We start from the raw sequence: 23,606 nt of genomic DNA on the forward strand, positions 1-23,606 counted from the left end.
GGGGAGAGGAGACATGCTATCTAAGCAAACTGTCAAACTGTACAAAGAACATTTCCAGTCGAGTACTCATTTCATGTTCTTCTATCACCATCTACTTCGTTTTTTTCTGAATGTATCTCTTAAGCAGTAAAATAATTATATTATAATACAAATGTTTATAAAATAGCAGCACACTCAAGTGACACATCACGACTAGGTAATGTTATTTTTTTTTGTATAAATGAAACAAATTCATAGCTTTTAGCAGCGCAAAAAGACAACAACAACTCAATACAAATATTGACACTTTTTTCTTGATGTCTTCACACCTCCTCCTCTGTCCTCTCTTCACTTTGGAATACAGTATCTCTAAAAATCTTAGAAAAACCCTTTTGCGGGTCTGGTCACCCCATAAAATATATCAAACACAAATTGTAAAAGGTGGTCTCAATATATAACACATGCAACAACAAATTGCAGGAAAGAAAAATCACAACCATTTAAGTTTGGGAGAGAGCTTACATCAGACAAACAGAGGCGAAAAAATGAAGGGGGTTCATTTCAAATATTCATACACGGGATGATTTTGGCAAACGTGTCATTCAATTGCCCAGTTTCATGAGATCCCCACATTTTTCTTCAGTCTGACAAACGTAGACTCAGCAAGTGTCACATACCGTCATGAAAACCAAACTCAAGCATCAAGTCGAAGACACTTTACTGTGGCGAAGCCGTGTGCCCCGTTCCGAGAAACAAAAAGGACAAAATAAAACAAAAACAAAATAAAAAAAACTGTCTCTTGTTGCGTGCTGACGTCTGTCCGGCTGATGCCCCCCCCCCCCCCCCCCCAATGATTTGAAGCAGCAAAGCTCACAAGGGGACGGACGTGTTCACTGACAGACGCTCGGCCCCCGACGAGCAGAAGCCAGCACCGTTAAAAACAAAACAAAAACAAACAAAAAAACAACAACAACTGACCAACCACTGCGACAAACACACATCATCAGTTAAGGTGGTTTTTGTTTCAGAGCGTTTCAAGGCTCCGCTCCGTCTTGGAAAAAGAAATGCAAACCTCATTGCCCTCTGAAGAACATGTGCAAATATAATCGATGTTACAACCACCCGCCCCTGTAGCTCATCGCCGACCCCCGGCCCCCGGCCCCCCCCCCCCCCGTGTGTGACTATCTGTGGCTGTGTTACAGATAAATAAAAGAAAAAAAAGAAAAAATTCAAGTAAAAACAAATATTTTCATTTCTTGACAAAAGTAAAAAGGAAATCAAACAGAACCCATGGATCAGTGAACTCTGTGTGTGTTTGTGTGTGTGTGTGTGTTGGCATTTTGCGATTCATGTTGGCATTTTGTGTTTGTTCAAACTCTCTGCGACGGTCAGACTCCCTCCCCCCCCCCCCCCCCCCCCACCACCCCGTCCACTCGGCTTCGGGTCGGAATGTTTTATGATCGGAATGTCCTCTCGTCTCGTAACTCGTGTGGAAAGCCGTTTGAATGTGACTCTTGCGTGACAGGGGTATGTCTGATGATTGGGAAACCAGCCCTACAAAGTAAACCAAAGAAAAGGCTAACAAGGAAAATAAAAACCAATACAAATAAAATAAAAGGAAAACATCCATTCACCTCCAGTCACCACCCAACACAATTCCATTTTAACTCATCTCCTGGGGAGCATGTTCTCAAAGTGCTTTGCCATTGAAATCAAATAGGGGAGCTGGAAACAACCCCGTGTGGGACTCTGGATGCAAGTATCTCTTCATCCTCTAACCCCAAAGAAAAGGTCATCCTCGCTTGATCTGGCAGTGTCTCAGTTCCTCGTTTCACTTCTGTGTGAACGGAAACTCTTGAGCGTGTCCGTTCACTTGGCTGTGTCAGAGCCGACATCGTCCACGAGAAGCTAAACCCAAACAAACAGAGAGTTCTGTCCTCACCGCCCGTCTCTAACGTCCTCCCTGTCCTGACCTCCTGTGCCGTGCACCCGAGTGCAGCTCCACAGGGACCGTCTCTGTCCTTCTCACCCTGTTCCCTCCCTGCTCACTGACACAGAGGAGTCTAACGTCCTCCGGCCTTTTTCTCTAGAAAAAAAGCATCGCTTGCTTTTCAAGACAGCGCCCTCTCCTGGGGTTTTTGTTTCTTTTTGTACATGCGAGAGGTCTCCGCTCCTCTGTCCGGACTCAAAGCAGCCTTTCATGACTGAGGAAAGGAAACACCATGTCGTAACAACGCGAAAAAGAGCAAAGTATCCGTAATATGTCATTAACTGAACGGCAGTAATAAAACCAACACCTCACGTGACCTGTGAGTCCGAGGGGAGACGCCTCAGGAACACGGAAGGGGCTCTGAGCAGAAGGCCCCCCCCCCCTCTTCGCTGAATCCTTTTCTTTCTCACTCGTGGTCCGCGCACGCCGAAGCTCACGGTCGGGCGTTAATGCACGAAGGCAGTGATATAGCATAGATGCCCTGTTATATACTGATGGACAAAGTGTGTGTAGCCTCGGGCTCCGTGGACGTTCAACATGGAACCGTGAGTCCACGACTTGACTTTGCTTAAGTGCCTCACGCTGTAGGATGCACACTGCTAATATAGATACAAGATCACATGTAGCATTCACACACACACACACACAGACACACACGCCACCATGTCGACACAAACACACACACAGAGGCATGCATGCAAACTGGCATACAAACACGCAGCCACTTGCACCTACACACTGACGCACACACAAGCAGCCTGACAAAAAGGAGCTTATTGATCTCTACTACTCAGTTCCAAAATATGTCCAATAATAACATTAATAATAATATTACGAATACTACTAATAATTATTACCATCCCATCTCTTCCCTGGAATTGGGACCCACCGACTTTTAGCATAATGTTCCCACAGCCTCCTCCGTCTGTCTCGTCCTCGTCCACACACAAACACAGGTGGACCTCCTGAGGGACGAGGAGCCGGGACACGTGTCCTCCCTCACACCGGCCACTACTGTCATAGTGATAATACTCATATAAAACTAAACGCAGAGAGAGAGAGAGAGAAGGAGAGAAATCGTGAACCTCGCTGTGATCCCATGTATGCAACTTTTCTTAATGGTTTCCACAACTTCTACCATAACGGCCTCATTTGTCACGCTATGGTTCAGGTACACTTTAAAGATCATACGATACAATCAAAGGCAGAATGCAAATATGATTGGCTTCCCTTCTGTATATCCAAGGCACCACAGAGCTTCATCTTGAATCTAATTTGTTGCTTTAAACATCATAGAAAATCAATTTTTTTTTTTGTGGGCAGGCGTTTTGTTTTTTTCTTTTTGACTTGAAGAACAGAAAAAAATCTACAAAAAAAAAAAAAACTAGCAAGCATTGTTCTCTTTCTTTTAAAGGGGCTTGTGTTTTTAAACATTTTTTGTTCTTTTGTTCTTTTTTTTCAGCTTTTAAGAATTTTTTTCATGATGCTTCTTCTTTTTTTTTTGTTTCTGGAAATCCTGCGCGACGACGCCCTCTGGTGGTTCACAAGTTGACATCACGGACGTCTGTTGGGGTGGAGGACTGGTCCAGCTCGTCCAGGCCTTTGTCGCTGGGGCCCCTCTGCGTCTGCTGCTGCTGCTGCTGCTGCTGCCGGCCCTCACGCAGGCTGCTCACCAGCACGCGCTCAATCTGCTCCTGACACTCTTTGAGGACGTCCTGCGAAAAACAAGAAGGAGAACGAGCCCTTAGAATAATATATCAGAATGTGAATCTGATAAATCAGAGGCAGGAAGTTTCTCTGTCTTCCAAATCAAACCAGAAAAACTCTCAATATTATCTGATCATATGGGGGACACAGTATTTTTCATGTCATTTAAAGTTTAAGATTTAAATCCATACATAAAAAACATTTTAACACTAATATCTAATCAAGTATTCTCACTTAAGAACTTTTTATTCTCACTTAAGAACTTTATCCGTCGCTGAACACTTTCTTGTCTGTTCAGCATGTAATTAAGACATAAGCACTTTAATCCACATCAGAAGTTACAGCACTGAGGATCTCAAGGGACAAATCATTAGAGTTAACAAGAGAAACCTGAAAAGTAAAGTCAGGGCCTGAGAAGCAGGGGCCCCTGGTGGGGCAGCAGATGGGCCCCTGGGCATCTCAGGCCGGGGGTTTTAAATGACCACAGACTCTTTAGCAGCTCCGGCTTCTGCCAAAACTGAACACAGACACGGACCAGACCCAAAGCTTTACATCAGTCCTGCAGCACTGTGCACGGAACACCAACCCTATAGTTCTCACGTGCACACACACACACACACACACACACACACACACACACACAGGCCACAACTTCCTTCATCCCACCGCCCTCACACTCACCCGGCGACTCGGCCGTTCACAAACACACACAGAACCCAAACAGAAGTAGCCTTGACAACAGAGCGGCTGAAAACACAGGTAGTACTAAAGCTATGTTAATTACATCCACCTCCTGTGGGAACACAAAGGTGCTGCTTTTTTAACGAGAGCCAGTCTGTGGGCCTGCCCGCCTGCGGGGGATCCATCTGAGACCGGGCCGGCTCGCCTTTCACCATCAAAGGGCCGCGGCGGCAATCTGAGAATCCACCTGGGACGGGAGCCTCTCACCAGCGCTGAGCCCTCATATCCTTCCCTGATGGAGGGTTGACAGAGGGGACAGGGCAGCGCGGGAGAGGGGGGGGAGCCGAGGGGGAGCCACGGGGGAGGGGGAGGTCGGAGGAGGCTGTTGAATGGATTGTTTCGCGGGAGAGAAAGGTCAAACTGTCGCGGGGGTGAGGAGCAGCGACGACATGTCATTCAAGATAAAGCAGACGACAAACTAATGTGAACATTCCTGTCAGACCCACCGGGCCGACACTGCTCCCTGGTGGTGGAACAAGGCAACGCACGGGCAGATGCAGGCAGAACACAACTGAGAGCGCTCATGGCCGGAGGGACGGGTGAAAGTGTACCACTTGTGGAGCGGGGAGACATTCTTCAGCAATTCACAGCTAATTTAAACCTGATGGGCCACAGTTTGAGTCTGTGCCACAGCTCCCGCTGCAGCTGAGGAGCCGAGAGCCGGCTCACATGAGAACCGCTCGCTGGGAGCACGGCTCGGTGACGAGAGGTCGCAGTGTCAGAGGTCAAACAGCCGGACACATCACAGGGGGAGGCGGGCTTTGTGCTGCCAACGTTTGAGAAGATTTCCTCTCGAGTGGAATCTCTTAAAGTGACTCAGGGTGAAAGTTTTTTATTGCTGATATCTCAAGTCTGCCTGAACCAATCGCTGCCCTGACATCATTTTGATTTGGAGTTCTCCAGCGTTTACCGATGATTAGATAGGAAAAGGAGTTTTTTTTTTGTTCACAATCCGAATCTGATTTGATGTTGGGGGGGGGGTTGTTGGATTGATCTGGGGTGGGCGCCTCTGGGAGAACGTTTCCCCCAGCAACAGGTCTGACGTGGAGGAAACCCGACCAGCGTCTGTCCCTTAATCTCCTCCACACATCGCACTGCAACAATCAGCCGTATGTTCTCCTTGTCCCCGGGCGGCTTTTGCGACACGGTAGGGGGGGGGAAGTAGTGCAGACGGAGAAAACCAAAAAGGAAGAAATGTGTGAAGCCGTGGAATGTGTTTAAACTGCTGACTGCACCACAGAAGACAGTGTTAGCTACTCTGGGAGGACTTGGTGGTCAGACAGCTGAAACAAACACACACACACACACACACACACACACACTGACGACATACACTACAGATTTCAAGGACTCTAGGGGCTAACGCTGGAAATAAGGAGTCACCACATGACTTGAATTTCATCGAGTCACAATAGAGAATGTGACCGTTCTCTTTCTTCAGCCTGCGTGCCCGAACACCACAAGCAGCGAGGCCTGCAGGCTGCGCATCTGAGATAATCTCCCCTAATAAATGCATCTTTGTTGCACGGCACCACACATTGCTGCTTTTTAAAAAAAGACTTCAAATGCAACCTGACGGAAACCAGCTCAGCGATAGTTGGGCCACACTGGAAACCACAGTGATTTTTAAAAAAGAGAAATGAAAACGGAGGACAGAGAAAAAAAGGAAAATGTGTTTCCGGTGTCTCCCTCCCTGTCGATCCGGCTCCGTGACTATACCTCCGCTTCCGGCCGAAAGGTAGAACAGCCCATTGTGTGTTCGTACCACAAAGCGACACTGTGGAATGAAGGCGTGACATTCCTGCCTTGCACAAGCCGTGTAAAATGTGCTGAAGTGTGTGTGACCGTGACCGGAAAAAAAGAAAACATGAATGAGAGAAGAGAAAAAGACTAAAATGATAAGATCTAGGAAGTGATGGCCTTAAACCCACACATTTCTCTAACCTCAACTTCCTGTTCTACTCATTCAGGATTTAAAACACTTTGACCTTCTTGATATTCACAAGGAATCTACATTTCGTGCTGTCTGTGGAGTTTCCCAGCGTTTAACTGCAGCTTCCGTTTGAGGGATATTCAGAGACTCACAACTGATCCGTCAACACACAAATGTCACATTCACATTGTGACTGGGCTCATCAGACACACAGCCCCCCCACCCCCCACCCCCCCCACCAGGGGTCCGAGATGGTGATGTGGCCCGATCACGGCTCAACTGGAAAACCAAAGCTGCTGGGATACCAGAGATGCCAACAGGGAGCTGTGGTGGGGGGGGGGTGGGGGGGGGAGGCCGGGGCCATGATGCTGTTGGCAGCAGCTGCTGCAGAGGTCGGGCGAAACTGGCTTCTCCTTCATATTTAGCCTGGCTCTCCGGGCTCGACCCGCTACGAGGAGCAACTCTACCGGCCGCCGCTGAAGCGATAAATACAGAGCGACGTGTGTCCACGTTCACTCCCGTTACACCGCCCCCCCCCCGGCGACTGACATCCAGCGGGAGGCGGAGGTGTCCCTTTGGATGTTGAACTGACGTATGAAGTGGTTCAGCTTGTGGGAGACCAGGGGCGGGTGTTAACGCGACACGGTCAACTATCAACATTTCGCTTTTTTTTTTTTTTTTTTGGGGTGTGTGACAAAACTTAAAGATGAATCCACGACAAACTGTGTAAACAACACAACAAGACGCCACAACAACCTCTGCGCATTTTGTCCTCAGGAATTTTTATGTGATATCACAAGTCTGATGTGAGTAACTTTATAAACTAAAAGATACTCAGCGTGTTTCTTGGCGGCCTCCTCTGCAGTTTGCACTAAAGCCCTTCATATATGTTGAATTAGGACGGCTGCCCCGTGCTTCGCCTCCTGTGTTTACTGAGAGCCATGGCTTGTCCGAATCCAGGAATGCGAGGAGTTGATCATAGAGACACAGAGCGACTTAATTCCCTCAAGTCTACGACCTCGCAGCCTAAACACACTGAGGCCCTGTGCTGCTGAGGCCAGCTATTTGTTTTTCCTCAGCTGCTGGGCGAGACTTCACACAGCTCGCACCAGAGGGAGCCATGCTTTCCAGCAGTGATGCATTAGGAACCATAGGAGGAGATGAGAGAGGGCTGATTGTCTTGAGGGAAGCACGACACCCCCTCAGTGTCCTTTTCACACTTCAACAACTTTCTTCCTCCTCCTCCTCCTCCTCCTCCTCCTCCTGCCTGGCCTCCTTTTGGGACACAGTTTTGCATACCGGGGCTTGAGGCCGGGGATCAGTGTCACGGCCTTTGAGCCGCCCCCTGTGCAGCGCGCACACAAGGACACAAATGTTGGTGTTTATATTAAGTCTGCTATTACCAACCGAAAAGCCATTTCCATCGTGTTTGGACTTCTCCTGCCAAGGCGCTGGCCTCCGAGCTGGAGCCGGTCCCTGGACGCCGCTCTGTGGCTGCCCGCTGCCTCTGAACAGTCAGGACCGGTCAAATGCACAGAAAACAAATCTGCCCCACAGAGACTCAGTTACTCCACTTCATCATGTCCCAGTGTCGGGCTCCTCGGCCTCGGCAGCTCTGCCCACCGACTCAGCCCTCCTGCACCCGCGTGATGAAAGCCAGGCGTCTCCGAGCCAGCCGAGGACCCTGTGCCTGTGTTTGGACTCAAACTCACCAGCCACCGTAACAGTCACTGCACCCAGACAGCCACACACCGGCCTGGACCGCATTCCTGTCAGTGATAGAGCCTACACTGTATACGCCCTCTACCCCCGCTCAATTTATAGGACTCTTTATGTGAGAGGAGAGGGGACTGATGGAGAGGAAAAGAAATGTGTGCAATCATCTGCGGCATGGTGATCCTTTATTTCAAGTTTTTTCCTTGTTACTCATTTTTTATATTTCTTCTTATGACACTTATGGGCAGTGGGACCTCTTTAAAAAGAGATGGAGGAGGAAGAATCCAGACGAAGAAGATTTCAACATCTCAGCGACTGTCTGTTGCAAACACACACACCCTCAACACGCAGGTTGACAAAAGAGCATTTGCTTTTTAATAGATTGCAAAGTTGTGTGTGTGTGTGTGTGTGTGTGTGTGTGTGTGTGTGTGGCAATTCAATGAGTTCATTGTGGCATTTCACAGGAGATGTAAACTGAAGGGGGAGATGAAAAGCTTCCAGCAGAGCAGCAGCTGAAAGTATCGACCTCTCAGCAAAACCATGACTAACAAAGCCACACTGGAATTCTGCCTTTTTTTAGAAAAATAATACACATCTAGTTTCACCGAGCTCCGGATGTGATTGAGGTGTTATAAATGAAACTCACCACTTCTGTGTTTGTGATTTTAGCCAGCAGGTCTGTCAGGCTGTCGCCCCACTGTGACTGGTCAGTGGAATCCAGCTGCAGGCCACAGATCGCTGCCCCCACACTTCCTGTAGCAATCATGGAGGGGGGGTACATGGCGAATCTGAAATCTGTCGGGAGGGAGAGAGAGAAACACCAGTTGAGTTGAACGTGTTTTCAGAAGTTTACACAAAGAGGGAATCTCTCGTTGTTATTCACCTGGTGCGGTTTCTAAATGACACTTTCGATTCATGCGCTCCACACAACAGGGTACAGATACACATGCCTCCCGGAGACAATATGATTTGGTAATCTAGCAGTCAGCTAATAAATAATCCCTCCATTGTACCGGGTCTGAACGCAGCGCTCACTAATGACCAGGGGCCTGGATAATGAGGGTTCACTTGGCTTGTAAAGGAGCTGAAAAGCAACCACCCTCACCCGCTCCCCACCCCGCTCCCCCGCTCCCCAGCCCGGCCCCTTTTCTTCCATCTCCTGAGTAAATCGTGTGCTCGCTGAAAAAAAAGCCCCATAGCGCTTGGAAAGGGAGGAATAAAGAGGCTCAGTGCCTCTGCCAATGCTCACTGCTGTAGGTCCTTTTTCCACGTGTGGTCACAGGCGTGCGTCTCAAAGACCAATAACCTTGTTAGCTCCCCTCACTGTCATTCATAATGCAAATGAGACAGCTTGTGAACGGGCCAGAAGCCCGAAAAGGCAAGGCAACTGGCATACAGGGGGAGAGCGAGGGAGACACACAGACAGGGAGAGAGAGAGAGGTTTTCACAAACACACACACACACACACACACACACACACACACACTCCTTTCTCTCTTTCTTGCTCAACTTCTACCTTGTCTTTGGACAACACATGGCCTGCTCGGATGGGGGCAGTGAATGGCACACATGCCCCGCTCTTTGTTGCTACAACAGGCAGCGGTTTGCATTGGCGGCCCTCCTATCTTTTAGCATATTAATAGAGTGGCGGACCTGCAAGAGGGGAAGGAAGAAGAGTGTGACTCCATTGTCCAGAGTCATCACCTCATTTCACCCAATTGAGAGACACAGCATCCATCCCCTCTCCGCTGATAACAATTCAGCGCGACAGGCCGGACAAAAAGACTGTGGCCGGAGACGGGGTGGGGGTTGAGCTCGCGGGGTCGGCGGGTGGGGGGAAGATGAAGAGCGAGGGATGGCCGGTGTGGCGACAGGGCAACGAGGAGAATAAGAAGGGAAGGTGGTGGGCGGGTCGAGGGGAGAGGGTGTAGACAACTCCGCTGCACATCACTCTTAAGTCTGTGTCCAGAATCTTGTGAGGTTTTTTGGGAGAATAAAAGAGTCGCCCTCCAGTGACCCTGCGCTCCTTCCCCCCCATCAACCCCTCCACCCACCCCACAGGCATGCCTCTCTTCCCGGGGCCACCTATGGACTGGAGGAGCGGGCAGTGGGGGCAGAGAAGCAGCCTGCACATTAACATATTGCCATATTCAATTGCAAAGCAAACTGCACGCAATGGCTCTGAAGGAGATTTTTCTTCCTTCTTTTTTTCTATGTGGAATCAAAGAGGTGGGCCCTTTGATAGCTGTAAAGACAGCCCCTCACTGCCTTTTTAACATGCACAGCCCGGCGCTTTCTCATCTTGTGGGCTCAGTGTTGACAAATAAATGAACTTATTATACACCCCTGTGTTAGCTGCTGGGCCTCTGCCAAGGGGCGATTTATTAAAGGCTACCTCGAGCCAAGAGGAAGGAGCGCACAAAGCCCCCCGGCATTACATCACTGCTGTAAGAGCACAACTTTCTATAGAGGGGTACCAGGACAAAGGCATACACAGATTTACTGTACGTGTGCAGTGAGTGCAGACTGACAGGCAGGGAGGGCAGACATCTCAGAGGCAGCGGCCGAGAGACAATGAAGCAATTCCTATGCTTTAAGATGCAGACACACACACACACACATGAGCGCACACACACTTGGTATAGATGGAGGTTTGTGGGAGAGCTGAGTGGCGGGCAGTGGGCAGCAAGCTGATTTTTCGCACTCAAGACAAGACAGGTCTGTAGCCGAACAAGGACGCGCGCGTGCAGCCGATGCGGGCTGACACTCCGGCCTGGTGGCTGCTGCATGTGGGGGGAAGAATGGCCGTATTTTAGGAGGCCCTCATTGGTATTCATGTTGAGGATAAACAGTGTATGTAGCTGAGTGGGGACGCCTGCGATGGAAAGCTCCCTGTGAGCAGCGGCTGGCTGGCCTGGCCTGCACGCCTCTCACCCCCTTCAATGGCCCTTTCTCCTCCCGGTGCCCCCTCGTCTCCATTCCTCCGTGCTCCCTACCCCGTGAAACTTCATCCCCAGGCCTCTGGTCACACAGGCTGCTTCCCTACATGGCCCACTCCTCCTGGGTGGCTGCTATGCACAGTATGCACATTAAACTTGTAAATTAATTAAAGCTGGAAAGTTGAACAACAGCCAAAAAAAGAAAGAAAAAAGCTCTCCTTTTCACCGGCTCCTCTCGGCTATAAATCAGGGTCTTGTATTCTATACATGTAGGCCTTATTGACCTTGTTTATTAAAGGAGCGGCATTACTGTGGACTGGTTAAGGCCTAAAACAAACATCATTTGGGGATTGGCATGACAGTAAGTTCCACCATTAATGATACACGGCCCCGGGGAGTCAAAACACGTCTTCGGATGTTCCACCTTGTGTAGCTCTTCTAGAAATCACCGGTTAAATATTAACGCCGCGAACACGGCTATCAGTCATATTCCTTTCCAGTCCGGTCCCAGATCAGTCGCTCTGTGGACGACGAGCGTGAAACGACACATGGGAGAGTCTGAGTCACGCAGCCGGCTCGAACTGATTTCAAGTCATTCGCCGGAAAACAGCATTCCTGTTTAATTATAGCATCCTGTGAAAAACTCTTTTCAGTGTTGCACCATCATCTGCACTGTCACAGCTGCAGCCTCGAGGCGTTGGCAACATCGGCGACGAGGAGCATTCAGACTTGGAGATGTTCGAAGGGAGGAACGCAGGAGGGTTGCTTGAAATTCCAAAACTCTTTCAGATCGTCTATATATGTGAAGCTGATTCGATTTAGACAATCAGGAGCTGAGCAGAGAGGATAACGCTGAGACTCAAGTCATTCAAGCTGCTGCCGACATCTACTTCACTTTCAAATAACAAATATTAGTCTGTGGTCGCCGTGACCTCCAACTTAAACATGTAAGTTTGAAGGTGTTTTGATTTCTGCTGGATGACGGCTGCATCCAGAGAAGAAAGCTATCTCCTCATGTTCTGCAGTGACTCAGCTGGCCGCGGGTATTTAAGAGTGTGGTGCTGATTACACCGGCGAGGTGAGGGGGCGACCACTCAGGACGTGCCACTCAATGATTCACTCTGTGTCACAGGTTTAGGGCGCACACTGTCAGGAAGCGTCCTCCAACGATGCAGCCAAACCGGACGTGATGGTGAGGGACGATAATTTGTTGGAGCAAGTGGCCAATTTGTCGGGGTTCTGACTCATCGCACATGAAAGGGGCTTTTATGTAAACAAACACCAGTAAAGAATTTTTCATTGACCACATCTGAAGATGAATCATTCGTCTCCAGAACGCCGAGCGGAGCCTGGAGGGGATTCTCCGCAGCAGCAGCCGCTTGGAGAGGAAGCAACGCGGAGCATTCCTGCCTCCGGACCAGTGAAACTTAACATCCTCAGTGCATGAGTCACTTCAGAACATCTGAGTGGTCACTGTTGCATAAAAAAATGGGCATGTTCCCTTCCTGAAGTTTGGGCACAGGACTTGGAAAGCTTTGGGGGATACAAGGACAAAAAACTGAACAGACACATTTTTTAACATTAGGCAAATCTCTTATGACAGCTGTGTACTTCTTCATTGTTCTGCAATAAGAATGAAGTGTAATTCAACATGTGATCCAACATATACCTCTTGGGTCTTTTGGGTTGTATAACCGACCAAGCAGAGAAATAAACTGTGTTCCTGCAGTGGGCACGAGAATATGATTCCAGGCGACAACTGTGTGAAAGTTGAGAAGAGCAGGGTTTATACAAACTGCTCCTTCATTTAGTAAATAAGATTTACTGTAATATGCTGCACAATAAGAGCAAATAGCTCCTTCCAGGGCAAAGTTGGTAAAAAATCTCAGCGTGAAAGTGAAGCCATAAGGCAGAGCTCGGCCTCTCTCATGTTTGTTAGCTGGTGAATCATTAGTTTGTCTCGGAAAAAAAAACCTAACCAGTTAATCACAACTCAGACTTCCACATTCCAGAAAAAAATACTTTTCCACAGATGAAAGTAATCTGTTACTTAAACGACTCTATTAGTTACGTCCAGGCTTGTATCAAAACGCTCTTTGTGTCTTCCACGACAATTGACTCTCTCTCGAACAGAACCTTTGGCCCCAATCCAGAATTTTTCTTTTGATCAACTTCTAAATCCATTGTGACCACTCCATGCATACCATTACAGAGAGCGCTATTGGAGTTGGTATATATATATTTAACAAAAAAAAGAAAAACTATAATCCCTGCCAATATGGCACGAAGACGGAGCTCAATAAGTGCAGAGGACAGGTCGGGGTGCATCTGTCTGCCCCATGCACCCCGTCCATTCTCCCACTTTACCTCAATTGAATAAGAATGGAAGAGGAAGCTCGGAGTGCTTGGTGTCTGTGTGGAGGAATGGAGGTTCATAATCTCCCTTAATGAGCTTGTTTCTGGGCTATTATCCGGCGGCCTGCCTGAGGGAAGCGCTGGTGTTTCCTATCAAGTGGCCCCGCAGCGCTGACCCTCGCATGGCTCTGCATATGAAATGTAAGGGCCGAGCCTTTTGTCTCCTTTCTCTCAGCCTCTAGCTGAGCCCCCCGAGCCATTTGCATAGTCGTGAATGGACCAGCCAATGTTATTAATTAATACAGAGCCAGCCTGCGCCACCTGACAAAATCCCACCGAGTGGCTCGAACGGAACTGTTTCATCAAAAGAGAGGAGCCATTAGGAACGAGAGGCCTTATTCTCCACTTCTCCTCGTCGCTCTCTTGTTCCCCAGAAAACAGAGAGCCGCGGTTTTCATGCGTGTTTTTCTTTTTCAGTAACGGGGCAGCGGCGGTGGGAGTAGTGGTGGGCGCTGGTTTGAATGGACTGCATGAAATGGGAAGGCCACAGGTGACCCGTTGTCAGACGTCTTGCAAATGTAAATCCTCGGCTCCTTCCGCCGTGACTTTACCTTCTCAGCGCCGCTCGAGGAGGATTCTCAGCAGATAACCCCCCTCGAGGATTTACGGCTGGGAACGTTCCACAAACGAGGTTTCGAATTCCCAGCGATGTTCAGATGCATCAAATTGTTGACTCACTCACGCTCTCTCTCTCTCTCTCTCCGCCTTTCCCTCACTCTCCGTTTGCCTGGATACAGGTCTGAGGAGAGCATGCACAGACAAATGACCTGTTGCTAATCCACAGCTAACTCCTGAGAGTCTCTCCTCTAAAACACAAAGTCAGGAGGACGACTCCGGGAGGCTCGTAAATGTATTTCCACTGCCTCATTGGAGCAATTAAGGACAAAGTGCATGCTGAGTCTTTCACAATGCTGCTTTGGGGAATAGGTCCGATCACAGACACGCTGTCATTCCACACATTGTTCAGCTGGAACGAGACAACGAAGAAAAAAGAGAAAACAGATCTGGAGAAGAGGGCGTTTTTTCTCACACTGTCATATCGATTGCACAATCAAAACAGGGGATTCCAATCGCTTTATGTGTTAAATACCTGTCGGTACTCCCCCGTATCTATTCATCTACACACACTCCCGTGAATGATGTAAGGAGCCATTTTCCCATGAAGGGTTGTTGTTTGAGCGTTTCAGAGAACACGCCGATGTTGATGATGGGGAGTCACTCAGACAGGGAGAAAGGAAGAGGAGACAAAAGCTGTATTGTAATAAATCAATACTTATGGATGTTAAAGGGCTGGTGGAGGCGCCGGTTTTCACAGCACTCCACCTCGTGTCTCTGAAGGAGGTGGCAGAGGTGGCGCAAACAGGAGAAACCTGCCCTATAGAGAATCCCGACATGGGAACTCAACATGGGAAAGCTATCATGTCCTCCAGCTGTAGGGCGGGGAGGCGTGAGAAGATGGTGGAGGTGCGGGGAAGGTGGGGGCAGGAGAGATATGAAAACACGACATGCCTTAGAATTGCCCGTGCAAAAACAATACGTTCCTCCGGCTCTCCCCACACTCCTCTGTTCTCCCTTGCATCTTCCCCTGCCTCCACCGGGGCCGTCTCCTCAGATCATGTTAAGGGCTCCTCATTCCTCCCAGGACTCTCTGGATGTTTGATCTTGAGGGAACAATTCCCCTCAAGAGCCGAGAGACAATGGCCCTCCTGCCTCCGCCCCTGTCCATTCCTCTTCTCGACCCTGTGCGACATGGGAATGCCCCTCAACCAGGCAGAATCTGCTTTGAAGTGTTACTGGATGCTCTGCAAGCCACTGATATGCCTCTAGAACACCACAGCATACCAGCCCGGGAGAAGACAGATGATGGACATCAGAACCTAAGAGTCTGACGCTTACATGTCTTCCATGACACAGGCTTTTCTTAAGCAGAATATTTTCCCCCTGGAGGTAATGCATCTCACTTACTGCGGGCCGTGACTGGCCCAGAGCACACAGAGCTGTTGCCGCATGCTATGGAGCTACAAGGGCTTTTGATACGTCGCAGAAGTAAGATTTGACCCTTTGCACACAACGTAAGGTCATCTTTTTCTCAATTGCTCGTCAGGACACACAACTACAAACGTTCCGTTAGCTGGGATTGTTTCCTACCTGTGGCGCAGAGGGCGATGAAGGTCTGGACATGTTTGCGTATAAGTGCCAGCTTATCCTCAGGCAGCGGCAGCCTCCTCACAATGTGCTCAATGAAGTCGTTCGGCGTCACCGCTGCCAAGTTCCACTTCAACTTCCCCAACACCACCAGTTCCCATTCCTGGAGAGAGGGAGGAGGGAGGGGGGAGGGAGGGAGGGAGGGAGGGAGAGAGGGAGGGAGGGAGAGAGAGAGAGAGAGCAGAGAGAGTTGACCGAAAATGAGAAAAAGGACTGAGAGTGTTTAAGTGACACAAGTACGACCACATATTTACATACTGAGGCAGTTTTAGGCACAGCTGTTCGAGTCTGAGGCCTCAAAGTGTGTGAATGCGACTCGGTGGGCCCCCGGGGGCCCCTGTACAGTGGCGAGGGTGTGGGGGTTAAGCATTATTGTTATTGCATTAGCGTCTGCTTGGCCAGGCCTGGGACAGAGAAACACCAGCAGCGCCACCAACTCAGGTGACCTCACAACACTGCCTCCCTCCCCCGTCTGTCTGTCTGGCATCTGGGGACTTTCCTAAAGAGGCCCACCAGAGGTTCTACAGTGTGTGTGTGTGTGTGTGTGTGTGTGTGTACAGTGAATATGGATAGGAAGGCTGTGCTTGTTGAGCAGGATCAGCAGTAAACCCTTGTTATCTTAAAAAAGTTAAAACAGGGTTTAATCTATTTGCTCAATCTCTATTTCATTTAAATTAGAAAAACCCTTCATTGTGCAAAACAACGCTAAACGTGATTATTTCCTTTTTTGCATCCTGTGTTTCACAGAATTTTTTTTACGTCTTACGCTCAACTTACATAAACGATGTCAAGAGCCAAATAAAAGATCAAGACTTTATTCTAAATCATTCACAACCCGTTTCTCAGGGGAAACACGATCCTCGGGGAACATTTCACATTAAAAGGGCTTCAAATCAAACATGACTCAACTCCCTGTGTTATCGAATTTGCCTGCATTAACCGCTCTGGACTTCACAAAACCTTTTAATGCGGGTCTCCTGGGAAAAATGTGCTGTGAGATGAGTGTCGGTGGGAGGTTGGGTGGTGTGGGGGGGAGCTATAGGTGTGGCGTCCTCTTCTCTCGGTGCATTGTTGTACTTTCACTTCTCAGCAGAGGTGATCAACGGAAGAGTCTGTGACTAATTTGGGAAATAAATGTGGTGGTTTGGTTCCGGACTGCAGCCTTGTGACCGGGACTATGGATGCTCCTCATTTTCCCTCTCAGAGTGTGAGAGAGAAAGAGAGAGAGACAGAGAGAGACCACATGGACTCAGTCATGAGACAATCCAACATGGCTGCCGTGGACCCTGCTACCAGCTCAAGCTCAAAGTGACCTTTTTCTTGCATTTTCTGATTTTTCTCCTCAATGTCAGTGACGTGGACGCATGGGAGGAGCGGGGTTTTTTAAAATTTAAACCACTCATATGGGAGGATATGAGAAACTGAGGGTGAAACTTGAGGGTGAAACAATCATCTGATCGGTTTCAAGAAGAGAGCAACAAATATCTGGGAGATTCGATTATTTGATCGAATGCAAATCTCCAAACGGCCGGCAGTGGTTTGTCGACTGCAGCCGCTCTCGTGCATCATGGCTGCCTCCTGCTCTCAAACAGCCTTTTCAAATCGGTGCCGGCGAGCAAGACTCAAAACAGCGAAGGGCTGCTGTGACAAACCTTGCAACACAGGCTCTGTGCTGACAGAGTGGCAGGCAAGCACCCACTTCCTTCTGCTACTCTTGCCTTCCTCTGGTCACACCTTCTTTGTAACGTTGCGGTTCTTTTTACAAGAAATTGTTACCAAAGATGAGAAGAAAAAAAAAGAAACACGCCAAAAAAAAAAAGAGAAAAAGAAACGATCACATGCCCTGAGCAGCTGATCTCTGTTTCCTGTATCTGCATGTCAGCCAAAATACTGCCTTATACAGAAACACTGAGCGGAGGCCTCAGCAAACCGGTTCAAGGACTGAGGGCTTTGTCTGCGGAGGGAGCATAAAGGTGGGAGGCTCCACGCAGCAGGCTGCACGCTGCTGCACACGACCTCCACCTCAGGTTTACCATACGCCATGTTTGGTGTTTCAAATGGTCACCTTGTACCAGTCCACCCCTCCGACTGACCCCTCCGCTGACTAGTGAACCCTTCGCTCGGCAGACGGGCGAATTAAATCTGACACGATATTCTCAAGCAGAGAAATACATTCCAGAAAATTATCCAACAAAAACCAACAGAAGCTTGTGAGGAACTTAGGGGGGGGGGGGGGATGAGGGGGGGGGGGAGGCACGCTGCAGCAATCAGCGCGGTGGTGGCGGCGGGCAGAGAGCCGGCCGCCAGTCAGGCAGCAAAGCAGGCCTGCAAACATCAGCCACGTCTGAATCATTATATGTGGCCTCTTTCACAACATGGGTGGGATTGGTTGTTGTTTACCGAGGAATGTTTGTGTAGCACCGCAAGCGCAGCGGGGAAATACTTATCTGATGTGAAAACCCAGTTAATTAATCGGTTTGCGCTGGTGAAAGCAGCTGGTGTTATCAGGCCAGAGCGGCCTTATCAAATAAATAGGACAGAGAGGAATGACATTTATGTTGCTCTGCCCCTGCATCATCAGTTATGTACATGTGCACGTGCTGTAGCCTATGCGTGGAATAATGTGTCAGGAGTAAGAGCAGCCTGACACAAACGTCAGAAACGTGTGCGGTTATTTTGGGATGAAAGTTAAACTGTAAAAGGCAAACTTGAATTTCTCTTGTGTCTCTCTCTCTCTCCCTCTCTCTCACTGACAGGAACAGAGTCAGAACTTTGGCTGGAGTTCAAGCTGACCTCGTTGCTCTGTGCAAATATCTGCCACCAGATGGCGATGGAGACCACTGCACAGACTGGTTGAGTACTGTAAAGTCCAGAGGGTCCTGTACAGTGAAGAGAGCCCTTGTGGGACAATTCACTGAGGGGCTCCTGCTTTTTTTCGTGGATCTTTGATGACGCAGAGCCGGAGACTGAACGACACATTCGGGAGAAACCCAGATGAGCTCTGGTGTTTGGACTGAGATGTTCTCTCAGCTCAATTGTTAAATAAACACATTTTATTACCTCAAAATCAAATGCAATAATAAAAAAGTGTTGACTCTAAAGTAAACATGATGCAGAAACATGTCATGGAACTAAACCTTGGCTTGGGGATGACATCATGAACCCTAAGAGGTGCCCCTGTGAAGTTTCTGTGCACAAAACCTATTGAGGCAAATGTTGCTTACCAGCAGCTCTTGAGGTCTGATGGAGTTATCTGTGTAGATGCAAAGCTTCTCTGCAGTTAGTGGACGAGTCTCTTTCAATTTGGATGCGAGGAACATGCAGACTGCGCCCAGCAGCTGCAGGTTGCACTTTTTGGTGGGTACCACGGCTAAAAATCTGTCCAAGTAGTTCATGGCCAAGGGGAAAACTTCTTCCTCGCACTTCTGCTCCTCACAGACCTGAATAAAAGAGACAATGCAGCAACAGTTTAGCATCTGCGCGCAGCCGCCCTTCCTGCAGTGACCTTGCTTTATTTCCCAGCACTTGAAAAGTATATAAAACCTTTATGACACAACGAAACAAACGTCTAAATACATAAAGAGCGCATATAAATTCAATGACACACATAGTTGGGGCCCGGCCAAGATTTTGCGCCCAGCCCTAATCGGTTGCGACATCATGAATAAAATCGAAATACAATATTTCACAAAGAATGAAATAGGTCCAGGACACAGACTGTCAATAGAGTCACATTCCTGCAGTTCACTGGTTAAGAAATGAATTCAAGTCGCAATCAGCCGAAGCCAAAAACACCCCGACAGCGCAGCACACGGAAACAGACTTTTCTTCATTCGTCATATTTTCATAAAATAATTAAAAATACAAATAAATTATCCACGGCGGTTTTTTTCACATCATAATGTTCATTGGCCCTTTCCATATCATACCCGACAATTCCTATCCAAATGCACGCGCCGCAAATATGAATAAAATGTCAAAATAAAAGACGAGTAGCGAGAGGTTGGTGTGGCGTGCGTCACCGCCGAGCCGATATGTTCATTTCAAAAATTAATTAAAAATCCCCAGTGCGTCGCACCGGAATAATATTGACATGAAAATAAAGATCGAAGCCCGGGGAATGTTTACAGGTGGGTGTTGATCAGAAACAATCGATCAGGGGACAAGAATCGAACACAATTCCAGAGTGAGGCGATGCGACGGGGGGAAGAGCAAGAGGAGAGATAAGGCCCTCGCCCCTTCCGACACTTAAAATAGATGCGTAAAATGTTCGCAAGGCTTTTTGCGATCATTTCTATATTCCGCGGACACCCAGGAGCCTCCTCTGTCAATGCCGACGGGCTTCGAGCGCTGTTATTGCGTTTATGACACAGTAAAGTCCCGTTTAAAGCCACGAGCGCTCCTGTAAAAAACCAACATGGCGATGGAGAAGCGCAAGGCAGCAGCGCATCGGGGAGTGCATACGTGTGCATGGAAATATTCAGCCTAAGTAAAATAATAACAGTAAAGAATCAACACGCAGCTGGCGCACGCGGCCGGGGAAGCGTTTAAAAGAAAATCGGACGTGTCGTGGATTTCTCGAGCTTTCAGAAACGCGGTGGCTCGCGAGCGGACTTTAAACGTGGTACGACAAAAAAAAAAAAAAAAAAACCTCGAGAAAACGACGCGTCAAACGAGGAATAAACAGCGAGAAACCAGAGCCGGGAGCGAGGCGTGTTGTCCGTCTAATGCAAACCGAGCTCCGCAAAGCAGCGAAGGCAACAAGTCAGGAGGCTCACAGAAGTCGAGCACGGAAATAATAAGCCTGTATAAGGCTTGTCAGCAGTCGGGTGTCTCGGTGTGTACCTCCAACATCCAAGTAGCCAACATCCTCCTCATGAACGGCTGGATGTCTTTCTGGACGCCTTTGAAATAGGAATATTGGGGTAGAAACCTCTCCTCGATGGTCAGCAAGCTCTGCAGGACCCTGTCATCGCACAGGAGGTTGGGATCGGGACGAGCTCGTATGACGGTGTCCATTTCGAGGCAGAGCAGCTCCATGGTGCCGCTGGTGCTTTCACTTAAGTAGAAAAAAGTCGGATTTCTCTCTCGGCGGCGGCGGAAAGCAGTGCGGCGGAGTTAAAAACGCAAAGAAAGGGATGGCAGGGAAAGTGTATTGGAGGCATAAGAAAGTGAGACTGCAGGGGCTCCGTCAGAGTAGTCCTGCCTCTCCTTGTTGAGAACTTTTTCCTCTCTCCCCACAGTGCGCCTCTACTTTCATCCGCCTGGCTCCGGCAGGCGCATGCATTTCAAGCCTGCCCAGCGTGCGCCACTGACGCAATTCACTTCATTACCTCTGTATAGACCAGACGCAACACGCTGCTCGCACTCCTCTTCCTTCCACTCAGGCATGCGAGGCAACTTTTTCTATTAAACTTGTTTCTTTGTTAAACTCTCGCCAAAAGCAGACGCAACAACACAAAGACACAAGCACAAGACAAAATCCAACTTGCGTCGAGGTTAACAGGACTTTACGCACATTTAAGGACTTATGGGATCAAATAAACAAATGTTATCGTTTGTTTGGATGAATCAAATATATCCAGCTGATAAGGGTTTAGTGAAAGTATGATGCTGGCAGGTTGAAGAGATGATTTATGTGTGTTTTTTGTGCACTTATTTCAGAATCTTGATTGTGATAAGATGATGATCATATGATATTGTCATTTATATAATAACACAGTATAAATAAATGACTGTCTGGTTCATAATTACGCACATTTACAGCTGTTACGCGCCACAATGAGCCCAGTTTACTCCCAGTAGAGCAACAAGTGTCCCTTGTGAATGTGAGTATGAGTTTGGCAGGAAAAGAGAAAGATCAATACAAAGAAAGTGATTAATTAGTATTGATTTCTGATTCAAACAAGTTGTCTGAGAGTTTTTTTTTTTTAGTTTTGTTTCAATGGACTCAATGAACCTGCGCTGATGATGACGCATGTAGATACTGGATGTGGCCATAAAGGCTGCATGTTAACTTACAGAGGCCACACACACACACAGACACAGACACACACACACGCACACACGCTTTGTCGACCATTTTTTTTAATAGCTGCCTCTAACTGCTTGTGGTTGGTGAGATAGCTTTCTAGGAAATTTGAGGCAGCGTTGAACTTTTTTCTTCTTCTTCTGCACAACCTTCTTGTAAAGACAACACACGGATCGTTGGTTTGGTTTCTTTAGCTCACAAAAAACAATATTCCTGCTATAAATCATCTTTTCTACCCTTTTAGGGATAAAAAAAATATACATAAAAAAAAGTTTGACCAAAGCAGGTGGAAACTCAGAGTGTAAAGTAAATGAGCAGATAATTAAAAAAATGACTGCCAAATGATTTAGCCTCACATCGCAGCCACAAAGAGAATCTGCATGGGTAAATATGCTAATCCCTCTGCTATTCTTAGTCAACTTCAAAGAGCCCGAGCCCTGAATGAAACAAGACTGAAGTGCATGAGGGGAAGGCTGCGGGACTGTAAAATCCTCTGAGCTTTAGAGCTGTTAATTTCCATCCGAGGCTCGCTGGTTGTATAGCTGTGCTTGTGAGAAAAAGTGGGGGAAATGTCTCTTTAAAGTTTTTTCTTTTTTTTTCTCCTCCAGTCTAAGTTGTTTCCTCCTCCCTGTGTGTCTGCGCGCAGGAGCCAATGGTTCCTCAGCGCACCACCGCCGCTGTGCGATTGTTACTGGGCAGACTTCTTCTATACCTTCCTCCCTCTCTCTCTCTCTCTCTCTCTCTCTCTGGTCATTTATCAGCCTCTCTCTCTCTCTCTCTCCCTCTCTCTCGCTTTAATGGGTGTCGCTGTTGGAGCCCAAGCAGCCTATCAGGGCGTCTTGAGTGGCATCACGCAGGACTGAGGGCTCATGAGGTCTTGACTCAACTTTAGTTTTAAAAAAATAAATAGAAACTTTAAGCAGGAGATAAACTTCGGTGTTTCCGCATCATCAAGTGTCAGCATCTTGAAACAACAAATAATAGGAGTCAAACCAGGATCCTGATCAAAGAAAATTCATCAAACTATTAACATTTTAGGTGAAACAATTTTTTATTTCAATCTTTAATTCACATGCTCTAAGCTGGAAACTGGAAACTATATTCAGGATTGAAATTAATAACTGAAATAGGGGGTTTCACTCATGTGATGCAGCAACATGTAAAATGTATAAATCTTGTTTTAAGCTTAAATGATCATATTTCTACACAGAATAAAGATTTGAACTTGATCAAAAGTAAGAGCTGTGTCATTTCTGATGCGAAAGCAAGAAAGAAAGGATGGAGAAAGAAGGACAGAAAGAAAGAAAGAAGGGAGAAGAAGGAAAGACAGAAAGTAAGGGATCTTCGGTGGAGATGCAGGTGCTCCTAAAACCTCTTATCCAACAGCATCAGGTGCCACCAGCAAAAGACTAAAGACAACTTATAATCACCGTTTCACGTCACATTCTCTTTGCTGCAGAATAAAAACAAGTCATTTAAAGTTAAACAAAATCGCAGGTCTCTTCTGCAGAATCATCCTCATCCATTTGCACCCTGCACATGGATGGAATCATTTCAATCTAGCTCCCAAAATAAGTATTTAAAAAAACAAAAAGCGCAACAAGTGGAAGATAAAGAAGCAGCAGCTGTGAGTTGTTCTTCTTTTAAATCAAGAACTTTATCTCCAACTAAACACATTTTAAATCCTTCACACAGACTCACACCCAAGTGTCACATGTGTCAAAGTCTAACAGCGCAACTTGTCTGGAGGTTTCTACAGATATTAACACGCAGTTGTTTTCTGTGTGCGCAGCGACTCCTCTGAGAGGAACGAGGCGCAGCAGCAGCAGCAGCAGCAGCTCAAACGCATTTCGTCCCCGGAAGCATTCAATTACCATATCACAATAAAATTGGAACACACCCCACGGGTTAGTAACGTTCACAAGTTACGACCCTATTCACAATGAAAGG

The 23,606-nt window shown here is 47.8% G+C and overlaps 1 protein-coding gene across 1 annotated transcript; it reads right to left on the reverse strand.

The window, feature by feature from the left end:
* Nucleotides 1-1,385: 1,385 nt before the first annotated feature.
* Nucleotides 1,386-20,913, reverse strand: ccnd2a (cyclin D2, a). The gene is made up of 5 exons (XM_062389462.1): nucleotides 20,471-20,913; nucleotides 18,850-19,065; nucleotides 15,569-15,728; nucleotides 8,713-8,861; nucleotides 1,386-3,684 (listed from the first exon to the last, which is right to left on the reverse strand). Exons 1-5 carry the CDS (start codon nucleotides 20,663-20,665, stop codon nucleotides 3,511-3,513), a joined length of 894 nt encoding a protein of 297 aa, XP_062245446.1. The 5' UTR covers nucleotides 20,666-20,913; the 3' UTR covers nucleotides 1,386-3,510.
* Between the last annotated feature and the right edge of the window lie 2,693 nt (nucleotides 20,914-23,606).

Source organism: Platichthys flesus, chromosome 6, assembly GCF_949316205.1.
Source record: "Platichthys flesus chromosome 6, fPlaFle2.1, whole genome shotgun sequence".
NCBI lineage: Eukaryota > Metazoa > Chordata > Actinopteri > Pleuronectiformes > Pleuronectidae > Platichthys > Platichthys flesus.

Excerpts from the sequence above, each read along its gene's own strand:
- ccnd2a (XM_062389462.1), bottom strand. The coding sequence starts at position 20,665 with ATGGAGCTGCTCTGCCTCGAAATGGACACCGTCATACGAGCTCGTCCC. Across the intron at positions 15,729-18,849 it reads TCAGACCTCAAGAGCTGCTG|GAATGGGAACTGGTGGTGTT; the intron begins GTAAGCAACATT and ends CCCTCTCTCCAG. Across the intron at positions 3,685-8,712 it reads AAATCACAAACACAGAAGTG|GACGTCCTCAAAGAGTGTCA; the intron begins GTGAGTTTCATT and ends TGTTTTTCGCAG.